Raw genomic sequence first — 15,214 nt, forward strand, 5'->3', positions numbered from 1 at the left:
TTCTTAGCCAAACTGTTGCTCTATGGTTTTGTTTTTTGTTTGTTTTTTTACAATTCACATATCTCATAACCATTACCCATTTACAGCACATATTCATCTAGACCCACACCAATGGAAAGCGTGCACACTTACCCAGTCACCAAAGTTTTGGCACTAGTCTATTTTGCCACATACCAAGTTACCTAACAGCAGATGGTGGCTGACATTCAGGTTTCCTCAGATATTATGGTGCTTCCCCAGGAAGTATGTTGGAATTAGAATGTCAAATTTGAAACAAACGCCACAAAAAAAAAAAAAAAAACATACAAGGGCTAATGTGAAAATATTCAAATGTATTCTAGGCCTAATCCCTCATAATACCCCTGGTAAGTAGCTGTAAGCACATCCACACTCATCCAAACACACATACAGTAAAGCGTAGAGAGAGTCCCCTCTCCCCAAGGAACTGCCACAAGTAGATTTTTTTTGTTTCTTAAGGGTGGAAAAAAATAGCAGCCCACTATCTCTGGATAATATAATAAATTATAATTTTAGAATAATATTTGTAAAATCATAATAACAACAAAAATACATTAACATCATAATTTTTTTAAAAGCTACTTGCGCTTAATAGTTGTCACGAGTAATTTATGCTTGGTTTTTATGCATTACAATTTATGCTATATATATATATATATATATATATATATATATATATGTGTGTGTGTGTGTGTGTGTGTGTGTGTGTGTGTGTGTGTATATATATACGTATGTGTATATATATATATATGTGTATATATGTGTGTATATATATACGTATGTGTATATATATATATATATATATATATATATATATATATATAAAAAAAATGGGGCAAAAGTATTTAGTCACCAATTGTGCAAGCTCTCCTACTTAAAATGATGACAGAGGTCTGTAATGGTCATCATAGGTAAACTTCAACTGCCAGAGAGAAAATGTGGAAAAAAAATCCAAGAAATCACATTGTAGGATTTTTGAGAAATTTATTTATCAATTCCTGCGTAAAATAAGTATTTGGTCAATAAACAAAGTTCAACTCAATACTTTGTAATACAACCTTTGTTGACAATGACAGAGGTCAAACGTTTCCTGTAGGTCTTCACCAGGTTGTCACTCTAGTTGGTATTTTGGCCCATTCTTCTATGCAGATCTCCTCTAGAGCAGGGATGTTTAGGGGCTCTCGCTGGGCGACACAGCTTTCAACTCCCTCCACAGATTTTCTATGGGGTTGAGGTCAGGAGACTGGCTAGGCCACTCCAGGACCTTGAAATGCTTCTTATAGAGCCACTCCTTCATTGCCGGGGCAGTGTGTTTGGGATCATTGTCATGCTGAAGACCCAGCCACGTCTCATCGTCAATGCTCTCGCTGATGGAAGGAGGTTTTTGCTCAAAATTGCACGATACAAGGCCGCATTCATTCTTTCCTTAACACGGATCAGTCGTCCTGTCCCCTTTGCAGAAAAACAGCCCCAAAGCATGATGTTCCTCCCCCATGCTTCACAGTGGGTATGGTGTTCTTGGGATGCAATTCACCATTCTTCTTCCTCCAAACACAACAAGTTGAGTTGTTACCAAAAATTTCTATTTTGGTCTCATCTGACCACATGACATTCTCCCAATCTTCCTCTGGATCATCCACATGGTCACAGGCAAACTTTAGACGGGCCTGGACATTTGCTGGCTTAAGCAGGGGGACACATCTGGCACTGCAGGATTTGATTCCCTGTTGGCGTAGTGTGTTACTGATGGTAACCTTTGTTACTTTGCTCCCAGCTCTCTGCAGGTCATTCACCAGGTGCCCCCGTGTAGTTCTGGGATTTTTGCTCACCGTTCTCATGATCATTTTGACCCCACGGGATGAGATCTTGCGTGGAGCCCCAGATCGAGGGAGATTATCAGTGACCTTGTATGTCTTCCATTTTCTAATATTTGCTCCCACAGCTGATTTATTCACACCAAGCTGTTTGCCTATTGAAGGTTCACTCTTCCCAGTCGTGTGCAGGTCTACAACTTTGCTCCTGGTGTCCTTCGACAGCTTTTTGGTCTTGGCCATGGTGGAGTTTAGAGTCTGACTGTTTGAGGCTGTGGTCCGTTGTCTTTTATACAGATAACAAGTTCAAACAGGTGCCATTAATACAGGTAACAAGTGGAGGACAGAAGAGCTTCATAAGGAAGAAGTTACAGGTTTGTGAGAACCAGAAATCTTGCTTGTTTGTAGGTGACCAAATACTTATTTTATAAATATTTATGAATAAATTCTTTAAAAATCCTACAATGTGATTTCTTGGATTTTTCTAACTAATATAGCATATGCTTAAAAACTCAACTTTGGCGAGTTTCTGGTAATGTTACGTCAGTTTTCCAGCGCCGTTGTGCATCAAGCTGGAAGAAAAGTCTGGTGGGCTCATTGTTGTTTCTTAAACATTAATAATAACATTATTAGTATTAAACCTAATAAGGTGGCCTGTAGAAGCATAAACAGCAGTAAACGGAGAAGTATTTTTTGTGATGAAACTGCAGCTGTGTAACATCTTCCTGCTTGATTGACACCTCCCTCCTCCTGTTAGTATGGGACAATTTAATTGTTTTATTTGTTGTTCATATCACAATCACAATTAAGTTTTTAGCTTTTCAAAAATTGCATATCATTGTTTAGAAAACAAGAGTCTTTGATTTCAATGCGCAGAATAGTAGGCTACAATTCCCATGTCTCAGATATCAAAATACTTTGGATGTTTTTTAAAACATCACAATTTGCCTGCTTTCAGTGCCAAAGCTTGCAGCCTCCACTGCTCCTGGATAAGTTGTTAGATGACCTCCTTCTTAAACAAAACTGTTTTAATTTCCTTACTGGCAGCAAAAACATTGTCCAGCCTGAGGTTCAGTTTGAGCTCTCTAAACACATTTTAGTTAGACTAACAGTATTAGAGTGTGAAACTCTTAATCTTAGCCAAAACATAATTACAGCATGAAAAAAGCAGGTGATGCAGATCATAGTGGAGGTTCTTGTGGTGTGAGAATTCTGACATACGATTTGCTGTTTATATCAAACAACAAAGACACATGATAAAGTTAAAATGATACTAGGCTTTAAAAATGCTAGTAAATCTTAAATTAAATAGATATACAATCATTACAAATAGTATTTTAATACTACTATTAGGTGGCCATAATCTGTATAAAATCATACCCTAAACTAACTTCATAAATATGTGTTTAAAGTTCATGTTCTTTTGAAGTGGAAGCCATAGAAACCCACCTGCCCTGTTTACAGGTGTAGAGTACTTTTATGTTTAAATGCAGAATCAGGTCCGTCACAGTTAGATGAATTCACCTGACAATGACTGACAGTGTTTGGTTCTGAATTCTTCTCTCATATGCTGTCTTGATGGATTCATGGGGATCACAGAGGAGGTGAGAGACAGAATATAATGCACTGCTGCACTGCTGGACAGAAAAGTGTGTGTGTGTGTGTGTGTGTGTGTGTGTGTGTGTGTGTGGGGGGGGGGGGGGGGGGGGGGGGGGGGGGGGTCTGTGTTCAGAGTTTTGTTTACACCGGTAGACACACAAGTTTCTCAACTCACAGATGCCCACTGAGTGTTAATGGTTGTTAAAGTTAATGGTTTAAACCAATTGTATAACAGTATGTGATTAATACTAAGACACTAATGAAGTCGTCCAGACTCACAGCATGTATGATATAATTTAATTTTCATTGCAAGTTTTAACTTCACTTTATCACTACTTGCCCTTGAGCAAACTATGGTGTTACTTGTTCACTATCCTAATATCCTGTAACTTTATGTATCCGCTCATACACTGAAAGCTACCGGTGTCAAAGCAGCTGAGGAAGACTGATTTAAACCAATTCATTTCATCTTATTTCTACATCCTCTAGTCCTGCTCTGCTTCTGAAATCCTGCTTCCCTCATTCCCTTCATTAGACTGCACCTTCTCCTTGTTGAAAGACTGGGATGAAAGCTGGTTACTCAAATTTAAATCAGCTCTGACAAGGAAGCAGATGTAAAAAGAGAGAGAGGGGTAAAGAGACCTACAAAGCTTGTACCTGACATTGTTAGTATTAATGCGATTCCACGGCAAGGGTTGGGATCGATGCAGTCAGATGAGGGACTGTGTTAACATCCTAATCTCTAATAGCATCAGAGCAGCCAGACTATAAAAAACCTCTACCAGTTCAACCATGAACACACACACACACACACACACAAGCTGAGATCAAGATGATAAGACAGACAGGAGCCATTAGAGGAAGACCTGCATTGTGTGTTGAAAGAGAATACCAAGATAGCCTCAATGACCCCATGCAGGACTGTTCACACAACAGTAGCTCCACTATCTGGACAACCACTAGCTAAAGACTGTGTTAAAAAAAAAGGCAATTTATTAAAAGCTATCAGCATTTTTGTACTTAGAAAGTGGAAGTCAAGTGTAAATCGTGGTTGTGTTTGTTTATCAACCCCCTGCATTCAATTCTGTGCTTTAATGAGTGAAGCATTCAATTTCAGGAGAATTCTGTTCTTCTTCCTTATGTGAGGAATATTGTGTTATCAACTTCAGATCACACTATAGACCTGCAATGAACAGCTACAGTTTTGCCCTATTTGCTAAAAATAAAATTTGGATCACAGGTATGTTCGCTGGGGCAAAATTAGGGACAGTGAGGAGTGAAACAAATTTGCTTTTAGACAGCAGAATGAAACGCTTTTCCAAAAAAAGATGAGCCTAACACTGAGAAATGAGGCTCATAATTCTTGCTGCCATTCAAGGTTCTAAATGTACAAATCTTTTCATTAAGACTTGTGGCTCCACATGAGCAGAAAGACACTAACAATATGCTGTCAAACATAACTACAGCAAATGTACTTTGGTATTATTAAAATATCTCAACACGCAAGCCACATGACCTACAAGAGACTTTCCATTATGTCTCCTCGTTTGAAAAGCTTTTTGCAAATCTAAATCGGCCTAAAGCAAGAAAGAAAGAGCCATCTTTATTATTCTGTGGGCCCCATTACTTTAAAGCATTCCAAATCTAATTTTGACTCATTAGTAAACCTCTGGAGTACTTCTGTCTCACACTGCAGACACAACCTCTGAGACTTGCATGTCTGTGTGTGAGACAGCATCTTTAATTACCCAGGTAACACAGCCAGATGCTCCATCACTCCAGCAATGGCAGTGATTAAAAGCAGTAAAATATTCATTTCAATCAGACACCCACATGCCACATGTATAATTAATGCACAGCGGAAGGACACAGTAACTTTTACCACAACCACACACACATTTCCATCACCATATTCCCTCTACACGCTGCAGCCAGCTGCTGCCTATGTATGCGTGTGTGTGTGTGTGTTTGTCGAGGCAGAACCCGAGAAATGGAAGTGTGGATGAGCCAGTTCCAGCAACACTCCACAGGGAGGTCAGAGGGCAGCCAGACTCCATTCTGGGACATCATTCAGCCACCTACACAACAGATGTGTTGAGTTGCACCCTTACTGCCCTGACTCTCTCTGGGAGTGTTTTTGTTGGGGAAACAGCATCTTGAGTTTGCTGCCTATTGTGCACTGGATGCTCTGTTGTGGGTGTTCTGCCTGCTCCTTCTTCTACTCTTCAATGCTGCTCTGCTTGTCGATACCTTGAAATACCTGCAAGCAGTTTGTCAGAGGTATCAGAAGCAGTCTGACGTCTCCAGTGGGTGGAAGAATACACAAACACAAGACAACGTGAGACTTGAGGTGAATTTACTGACACAAAGTAGGCATCTGATTTCTAAATCACTTAGCAGAACAGATCTTATCTGCCCAAGGCTACATATGTGAACAGAGAAACCACACAGAGGAAGACTTTTCCATTCAGCATTTGAGCTAAAATATATTAAAAATCAAATGTTTGATTTAAATGGAAATCACACCAAAAAGATGTTCTCTTTCACTTGAAACGGAATCTTTTCTTTTCTCCCATCAATCCCCACGGTTCCACTTTGTCTCTTTTCTATTTCTGTCCTTTCAATCCATCTGACTGCTGTCTCATTGTTTTCCTTGATTAAGCCCTCTGTCGCATTATTGTTTAGACTCCAGCAGTAGGCTACAATTACTCAACGCAGTGTGTGTGTATTGTATCACGCTCATTACAATTACCTCTGGGTGTGAGTGTGTCATCTGTTGCCTGCTCATGTTCCAAATTCTGTCTGAGCGGTGAGGGAGCTGCATGCAGATGCTTCAGCATTCACACAACAATGTGGCCAGGAAATGGAAAGTTGTCATTACAATGAATAAAATTGGCCTATCCTGTCTTCCTGTAAAAGGCCGGTGTCCTGTGTCCCCAGAAGGAGCAAAACATCAAGATGCAGTAAGTTTACTCGTGTTCTGCAGCAAATGCAGGGAGTTTTAAAAAATAACTTGGATGTTACCCAAATTCTCTTCAATACATTAAGATATCACATGATTGATTTTGCATTCAACAAGAACTTTGTTTGTAACATTTCGCAGACATTACACACGCACAACAACGAGGCCGACTGATGGGACTTCTAGCAGCTTTCATGTTATTGTGACTGGCTTGGTGTAAACTTCTCTATGAGATTTTAAAACTTTACATTTGTCTGATCAGCTGTAAGAGGCCAGCAAGGAATTTGTCTGGGAGCTTGGTATGAGTCAGTGAAAAACTCTTAGTGAAGAAACCCCCCCCCCCCCCCCCCCCCCACCTTGCACACACAAACGCTTGAGAAGGAACTGTCTGGTGCATGGGTCTAAATCTCTGCTTTGTGTGACGATGGGACGTTTTTAACGATTCACAATGTCACAGACTGATCGTTCTATTGATAAATGTACATCTTCTATCAATTTGAAATTGAGTGCATCTTGCATTTGGGGAAAAAAAAAACAACACCTTTCTGCTAAGATACTGCTGTGTAAAAATTATTCCCTTGGCTTTTCATGCATTGTTTTGCACAAAACTAATCACTGGCCACTTACTCTAATAAAGACACACACTCAAATGCTGCAGGAAAACAAAGCTTTCACAGTGAGTGTTAAACTGCTGATAGCTGTTAGCTGTGAGTCTCAGCACCTAAAAAGCATGATACAAATAAAAATAAAAAAACATCATCCCCACATTAAAACACATTGCAGTATCACCACTTTGATTTCACAGTATAACAATGTTTGCTATTCTGTTGCTGCACAAAACATTATCAAGATATAAACCAAAACTGGCCACCTCTCTCCATTGTGCAACTGCTCCCCCAGGCTGTTGCTGTGCATAAAACATGTTTTCTCAGTCATCTTGCCTTGTTAAATAAGATTTTACAAAATCCCATGAAATATTTCTCAACGCTTGACGGTGGTGTGCAGAAAACCTACAAACAACCCAGCATAAATTTACACCACTAGGTCCCTCAGACTAGAAAATGTGCATGGCATATGAATATAGCAGTGGTAACAGTAATGTAGATGTCCTCAGTCTGCCATGGACACAGCCTTCAACATGCACATATAATGTGCTTACTCTCATCTGTTGCTCTGTGCCAATGAATAATGCACATACTAATGTTGCAATGTATGGAAGCTTTGCTAATTAATTCAGCATTTCCCTGTTCAAGGTTATCTAATTAATGTGGCATCTTTGTAGTCACTAGGCATAGGTAACATTCTCTGAAGTTCAATCCGCAGGGTGTCGAAGGAGCACTGATCTTTTTTGTCCTTAATCTTTACGTTTTCCCACAAATGTTCTCCTAATTTGGGATATTTCCACACTACCATCATTAGGGCTTGCTGGGGCAGCAACAAGGACTAACCAGGTGTCTATGATAGATATTCGCTGCACAATAATTACACCCAGGCACTAAAATCTAATATCAGCAGTAAATATAATTCAGTCGATTTTCAGAGGCTTGTGAGGAATTAAAACCCCTGTCAGCTGGTGATGTGCACACTGTGTTGTGCTTTGTTTTGCTCAGTAAGTGTGGGGACAGGGGCTGCTTCATCTGCCTCTATGACTGGGACTAAACCTCTTCTTTTTTCATCCAAATTTTGGGAAGCAGTAAATAGGGTTGAGGGAATGAAAGCTGCATTGGGGAGTGAACTGAGGATCGGGGAGAGGTGGGGCTTGCTTGCCCTCTCTGGCCCTCTTTTCTCTTGGTCCAACAATGTGCGGACACTCTTGGAAAACATAACACGAGGGTCAGAAGCAGGTAGAGCAGGGCAGAGACAGCTTTCCCTCAAATCCAGAGCCTGGACAGACAAAAAAAGAACAAAGTTACTTACTACTATATCTTAAAATGTTCCTGGTATCCAGTAACATAATTATAAGTATGTGTTATTGCAGTAACTATAAAGACCCTATTATCCGCATCACATTTTCAAAACAGGTAACACATAGTGTGAAACAGAAGATTGCTGTGCAAAATGACGCATGTTTTTTTTAAATGTTCTCACTAACAAAACATTAAAACCTCTTAAACAACACAACTTGTGGCTAAATACATTTGTTTAACCAGTGACAAACTAGCTAACTAATTTTACACAAAGTCAGAAATTATTTTTACTTTATTCTACTGCATCAAATTTAGTTTTTAACACTACTGTTCAAACGCACTGTTCATGCTACTGTAAAAATAAAGGAAAAGAGAAACAAACCAAAAGAAACCTGTCAGTTTAAATATTCACGATTTAAAGTGAAGAGTTGAAATACTTTTTTTTTACTTTTTTTTAGCCCAACTGCTTAGATTTTGTGCAGGGGGTTGCACATTTAAATCTAAGATCTTTATTAGCTGTACATAGGTATTTTCCACGTATCTGATCTAATAAGGTTTTGGTTCTTTGGATGACATGTGTGTTAACAGTTTCAAAAAAGGGTGTATCATTTTTAAAAGAAAACCTCTGGTGTGCTGAGAAGGTGACAATGAAGATCAAGTAGATCCAATTGGATCCCATTCAATAATTGAGTCTAATTAATTAGACAGTAGTTGCTGATAGTAGTCTGGACCAACCAGCAGTGTTGACACAGTGGAAAAACTGACCAACAGACTGACATTAGCGCATGGCTTCTTTACTTTTAAATAGTGCATATAGGTTGAATAAGTGGTAGGAAGTGGCCACATGCACATCCCTGTGTCTGTTCTCACACACACCCACACACAACTCAATAATATCTCCCTTAGAATCACCTACAAGACTTTGGACACATACATGCATTCAGCTTCCCACTCAACATGCTCTCCATCTCAGGCCAGCAGTGCACTTAATGCTCTTTGCTTAAGGTTGATGAGCGCACTAGTGGAGGCGGAGTGTCCTCGGATGAGTCAAGTTAAGTAGCTTGATGCTGTCACCTGTTACAAGGTTAAAAACAGCACATTCTGCACCATTTTCTCTTGGACTAAGCTCAGTTCATAGGCTCATAAGCGCTATGATGCTGGAACGAGCACTTTGAGGTGAGGAGAGCACACACACAAACACACACAATGCAGGCCAATGAATCCTCCAAACAACAGTCTTCATCACTTCACTGCCTGTGGCTGCAGACTGGTCTCAAAACAGTTGCTAGAGGTCAATGTACCACACAGGGGTTTGGAGATGCATGAGGACATACATATAACACACAGCCACAGAACATATACACACTCAACAACACAGGCACCGGATGGACAATTAGTGATTTATCCATCTGTTCGTCTTTCGTGCTTGGAGCATTTGACAGTGTTACGAAAGTGCATCTCATGTTCAAGGTTAAATTGGCTGCTGCGTAATACACTGTTAATCTGTATCTCTCTTCTCCTCTCTGTGCTTCAGACACAAACACACGTGCAGATGTGAGGCATAATCATTGCAGATGCTGACGCTTTCCATAAAAGTTGCCGCTTTGCTTAACCACTTTTTGATTTCCTTTTAGCCTTCAGATATCATTGATTGTCTCACCACAGTGTGAGCACAGAGTGTGTAATATTAGGCTGTGGGGCTGTTTTTTTTTTGTTGTTGTTTTTTTTCGGGTCCTCAACTCAAAGCCTCCAAAAGTTTGAGTTTAGCAGATATCCACACCCCTATGTGGCAAACTGTTTTTCCTGTCTTCCTAAAACCCTGCATCTTTCCTTTTCTCCCCGAGCTTCTCCTTCCTCTCTGCCCTCCTTTCCTCATGTCTTCAGACGGGTATGTATCTCTCCAGATGCTTCATTAGTTCTATTAAGACTTCTTCTAACAGCTCCTAAAGCTATTTCTTTTTCCTCTAAACAACAGACAGGTGTAGGTCTATCTCATCACACAGGGATCAAAGTGTCTTTACTTTAAACACACAGATGACTCCAGGCTGGAGGTAAGAGCTCTGTTAATCCATGCTGTTACTTGAAATGAGAGGGGGATCAGGACAGTGGGTGTCGGTACCTGTGGTATAAGGCGGTCCAGCTGAGTACTTCTGTTCCTGTGTGAGGGGTGTGTGGACAGCCACTCGGGAACGGTGGTCTCACCAGTCAACTGTTCTCGGATTTCCATTTGCTGCCAGAACACGGGGCCCGCTCGCACATCTGCACAGCCCTGGGAAGTACACATTCATACCCCATGGAATGAGAAATACAGACACAATTTGCCGTCAGTCTGTCTTGCTGTGAGATGTAAATCGAGAAATCATCTGAATTTGGTTAGGCTTGACAACAGTGCCCCCTAGTGCCCTGCAGACAGATTACAGAACCTGAAATAACATTCACAAAAGAGAAATTTTATTCTTCTGTGAAGTAAAATACTGATTTTCAACAATTCGGTACAGTGTAACTTCTTTTTGAAATTAACTGTTATGTATAAAATCAATCTCTTTGATAACTAACAAATCAAAGATGCTGGTACCTTAGCAGCCAACAGTATTCCAACTTGGTCTGCTTCAGCCTCCAGTTTCCTGCTGTAGGGATGGCTGAAAATCAACTGACAGAGAGACAAATGTATGTTTGTATGTATAAAATTCATAACATTTCTTATGAAAAATGGAAATTGAAACAGTATCATACAGTTTATACGTGCGGCATCCTAAAATGGGTCAGACCTGTGTAAGTTTGTTCTGCACCCACTGTCCGAGCAGGGCCACACTGTCTCGAGGACACAGGGCCCAGATGGCTGTCAGCAGAATAAGGGACAGGAAGTCCACGACATGGGACAGACTGGCCTGTTCTGCCTGCGGGGGGGACAACAGAGCAGAGGGGAAGTTGGATGACAAGAAGGGAAAAGAAGAAAGAAAGAGGAAAGTAAAGGTTTGGGTCACAAAAGAAAGAAAACTGGAACAGGGAGAGAAAAAATAGAGCTAAAAAGTTTTGGGGAGGTGAACGAGGCAGCAGCAACATATTGATCGTTCCCATCTATTTTAGTGGAACTTTTACTTTGTAACAGATTTAGAGGTTTTAACAGCCAATCCAATAGCACGCACCTACTGGGTAATACTGAGCCCCATCAATGCTGATTCCCTTCGTCTAATTAAAATCTCCTTCAAGCATTTCCTCTGAGGACGTTTAAAGTCTCGAAATACCTACAACTTCATTAGACATTTTTCTAGAACAAGAAGAATGGGCTTTTATAGCCGGAGTAAAAACAGCCATCTGTGGAGAATTAATAAAACACGATGGTTCCCTAGGTCAACAGGACCCTGGTCATCATTGCACAGACAGGATAAGTGAGTGTTTGGAGGTTATTGTCAGTGAGTCTTCATCAGTGGCTGATGCAACATCAGTGCAACTGATGCCACTTCAGCCAGTACTATACTTCTGAGACAGAGTGTAGGGCTGATGAGTAGTAGTCAGGTCTCTCTGTGTAGAATGTATCTACCTATAGGAGGTCTGCATGCATATTTTACAACCTTGTGCGGAGAGACCTGAAAAACTTACAGCTGTAACTTCATCTCTTTGTGCCAAGGGTTTCTAAATGACTAAACTTTGTTTTTGAAGGTTATTTGTACTTTAAGTGTTTTCAGTGACTCATCCTCTTGCACTGTCAGGTCTTTTACCATCAGCCAACCCTTTCAAATATCAGTATGCTATACATTACCGTACTTTAGCAGCAGAAATAAAACGCCAACAGTATGTTATTGAGACACAGGTCATTGGAAAACAAAGGGACTGACTCCAAATGCCGGGTCAAGTACTAGAGTAAATGACAGGATAGGCCATACAATCGGGGATATAAACACTCCCAGAGTCACAAACAGCCTGCAAAGGGTTGTGTACTTACAGTGTGTCCCAATAATGCATGAGCCATCTCGTGTCCCAGGACAATACTGAGCTGGTGTACATCTTCCACAGCTTCCAGCATCCCAGTGAACATGAAAACCTTCCCATTCTTTGTAAAGGAAAATTAAATCCAATTCTGAGACGTATGTGGTTTGTAAATTTTCTTTACAGTGCAATACAGTGACGACAATAATAATACAGTGAAAATACACAGAAATGTTTAATTCTTACTGACCGGTAGGACAAAGGCATTAATAATAGGACTTTGCACCACTTGGACGCTCCAGGTGACCTCAGACATTTCAGGGATGTCCTTGTTCTTTTCTGCCAGGTGCTGCACCAGTAGCTCTACCACCTGGTGACGACTGTCAGTGACAGGGAGCAGCATGTCTGCAAACTCCTCCATGTACTGTAACACACAGACCGATCGGGTGAAAAATGTGTGTGAAAAAGTTTATTTGTAATTTTCTATTCACGGACATCCTGTAACCCCTATTAACAAAATGTTTGTCTCCATTCATTTACTCACTGCCTCTGAAATTACAGCTGCCAGCTCCATGTAGTTCTCCCTGCTAAACACCAGGAGCCGTGCCCGTCCTGTCACTGGGGTCTCATCCAGGTGGGTCAGGAGGAGGAGGGCTAAAATCACCATAGCAATGCCTGTCCCTGCTGCTAGATACCAGCGGCGCTGCCAGGCCCATTCTCGCATGAGCTGTCGCCGATTGTCAGGTAGAGCTGCCCACCACTTCCTTATACTCCTGTACGTAGAGGGAGACCTGTGAGGTCTGTGTATGTAGCTCACACAGCCTCATGCTAAAATCACATACTGCCCTACAGTACTACAGAAAGAATGTACTAAAAGGTAAACTTCTGCAACAAAAGGTCCAGTTAGAAATGTAGGTACCCAGACAGCCCCTCTGAGATAAATAATGCCTTTAGCATCAAAACATTCATAAAATATGTTCACAATGATTGTGTTTTTTCAGAGGGGACAGTCAAATATTAAAGCAGAAGAGTGGGCCAAGACTTTTTGTGATTAAAAAAACAAGTCTATGACTTTCGGAGATCTGTGTAACAGAAGGCTGAATTCATTTGTCTGACCCCAAGTAACACTAACTTAATTAATGATTCTTCACTGGTGGTGTGTTGTTATGGAGCCTCCTGTGATAATGTTTGCCAAATGACAATACCATAGTCAGTTTGTTTAAATTGTTAAGTTTTACTAGTTAATTAAAACCATTAAATTAATACAAACGTGGCAACAAGTTGTAATTAATTTATTATGATATTAAAAATGCAATTACTGCAGTTGCTGATAAAACAATTTCCAATGTGCCTATTATTTATTGAATACAATATATTAGAAGTATAATTAAATAAAATTGTTCTTTAAAGCTTAATTGCTTTCACATATTGCAAATGTATATGCATTGTATTAAATTAATATGCCTGCTTTTTATTTGCTCTTATGCTGCTTATAATTATATTCTGATTAATTATATTTTATTAACATTTGTGTAATGAAAGACCTTATGAGTTTTGGAGCTAAATGATTTTAATGAATCAGGCACTTAAGTCTTTAATAATAACAGCTCTAGTGTGCTCTGTTTAACACTAACAAGGTACAGTTCCTTAGGTAATGTACTTAAGTACTATTTTGAGGTATTTCTGCTTTGATTATTTGCATGTTCCACTAATTCATCACTTTGTTTCAGACAAATAGACTTTTACTGCATTGCATTTAATTTGAAAACGATATAGTTGCTAGAATCTGATTAATAAAACAAAACAGTATTAGAACTTTTGGTAAGGATGAAATATGAAAGCTACCCAGCAGTATGTGAAGTAAGTCAAATTCTTGAAATTAATTTCAAATTTCTAATCATCAAAACAGAATAAAAGGTTGTTTAAAAACAGCTCCATCATTACCAGTGATGTAAACGTAAATGCATCAGTAATAAAAATATCATATTCATTAATGTGAACTGAGCCATTCTACATAAACAGTACTTGTACCTTCACTAGTAACTGACTCTTTCTGTACTGCTACACTGATACTTTTTCAGCATTTCCTCCACCAGTACCAACGGGTCTCCTACCTGCCCAGGATTATAGCCGCTAACTTCTGCAGAGGTTTGAGCACCATCCATATGAGAGGAGCGGGCAGGGCTCTCAGAGGGGTTGAGGTGTGGATGTGGTGCCCGCACTGTGTCAGGAAGGCACCGGGATGCAGGGTTGAAGTGGTTGTGAAACACAGCGTCCCTGCACTGCTGCAGACACGTGGTCCAGTCTGAATGAAGGGGACAGAGTTTGTTGTTCTTTGACAGCTGATCCGGGAGGACACATGGTATGGCTGCTTCAGCTGAGCTCGAGCCTTTGGACTGAGCGTGACATTTCGTGTCAGAGGTTTATAAAGTGAAAATAAACGACGGTTCCCTAAAAGATTAATACAAGGCAGAAGCATTTTTGCTGGATAAGAAAGTTATCTTTCCCTGGGAACAACAGTAGTCGCTCTGCACGCGCCGCTGACACAGCTGCCTGTTATCTGGGACAAATGTTATTTCTCATTACAGAAATTACAGCCTGATATAGTTAATGATATTAAAAATAAAGGGCACCTGATCGTTTTTTACTTTTATAATGTCCACAAGGCTCATAACTCAGCAGTCAATGTCACTGCCAGTGGAAGCTAGCGCAAAGCCATCTTGGTTACCACAGTTCAGCAGCCGTAGACGGAAATATTTGTACGTGTCCTCAAATTTCTTTATACACAGTAACACAAACAGTTAAACCTTTAAGCTCAACGCCAATGCGACGCGAAAGCTCCGGTGCCGAAGGTCTTCAAACCCGGAAATCGGTTAGAATGTTGGCATTTCCGGTGTTTCAAATTTACCCGTGACCACGTTGGCCGGTGACCGACTTCCGAATGCGTCGGTGGTTGCTCGTGGTTACAGCAGCCGTCCCATGTTATGTTG

At 40.4% G+C, this 15,214-nt stretch overlaps 1 protein-coding gene across 1 annotated transcript; it reads right to left on the minus strand.

Moving 5' to 3' along the window:
• Positions 1 to 5,767: 5,767 nt before the first annotated feature.
• oma1 (OMA1 zinc metallopeptidase) lies at positions 5,768 to 15,213 on the minus strand. The gene is made up of 8 exons (XM_067512179.1): positions 14,339 to 15,213; positions 12,769 to 12,997; positions 12,475 to 12,648; positions 12,241 to 12,348; positions 11,066 to 11,194; positions 10,873 to 10,947; positions 10,417 to 10,566; positions 5,768 to 8,274 (listed from the first exon to the last, which is right to left on the minus strand). Exons 1-8 carry the CDS (start codon positions 14,701 to 14,703, stop codon positions 7,957 to 7,959), a joined length of 1,548 nt encoding a protein of 515 aa, XP_067368280.1. The 5' UTR covers positions 14,704 to 15,213; the 3' UTR covers positions 5,768 to 7,956.
• Between the last annotated feature and the right edge of the window lies 1 nt (position 15,214).

The sequence above is a fragment of the Channa argus genome, chromosome 8 (genome assembly GCF_033026475.1).
Source record: "Channa argus isolate prfri chromosome 8, Channa argus male v1.0, whole genome shotgun sequence".
Classification (NCBI taxonomy): domain Eukaryota; kingdom Metazoa; phylum Chordata; class Actinopteri; order Anabantiformes; family Channidae; genus Channa; species Channa argus.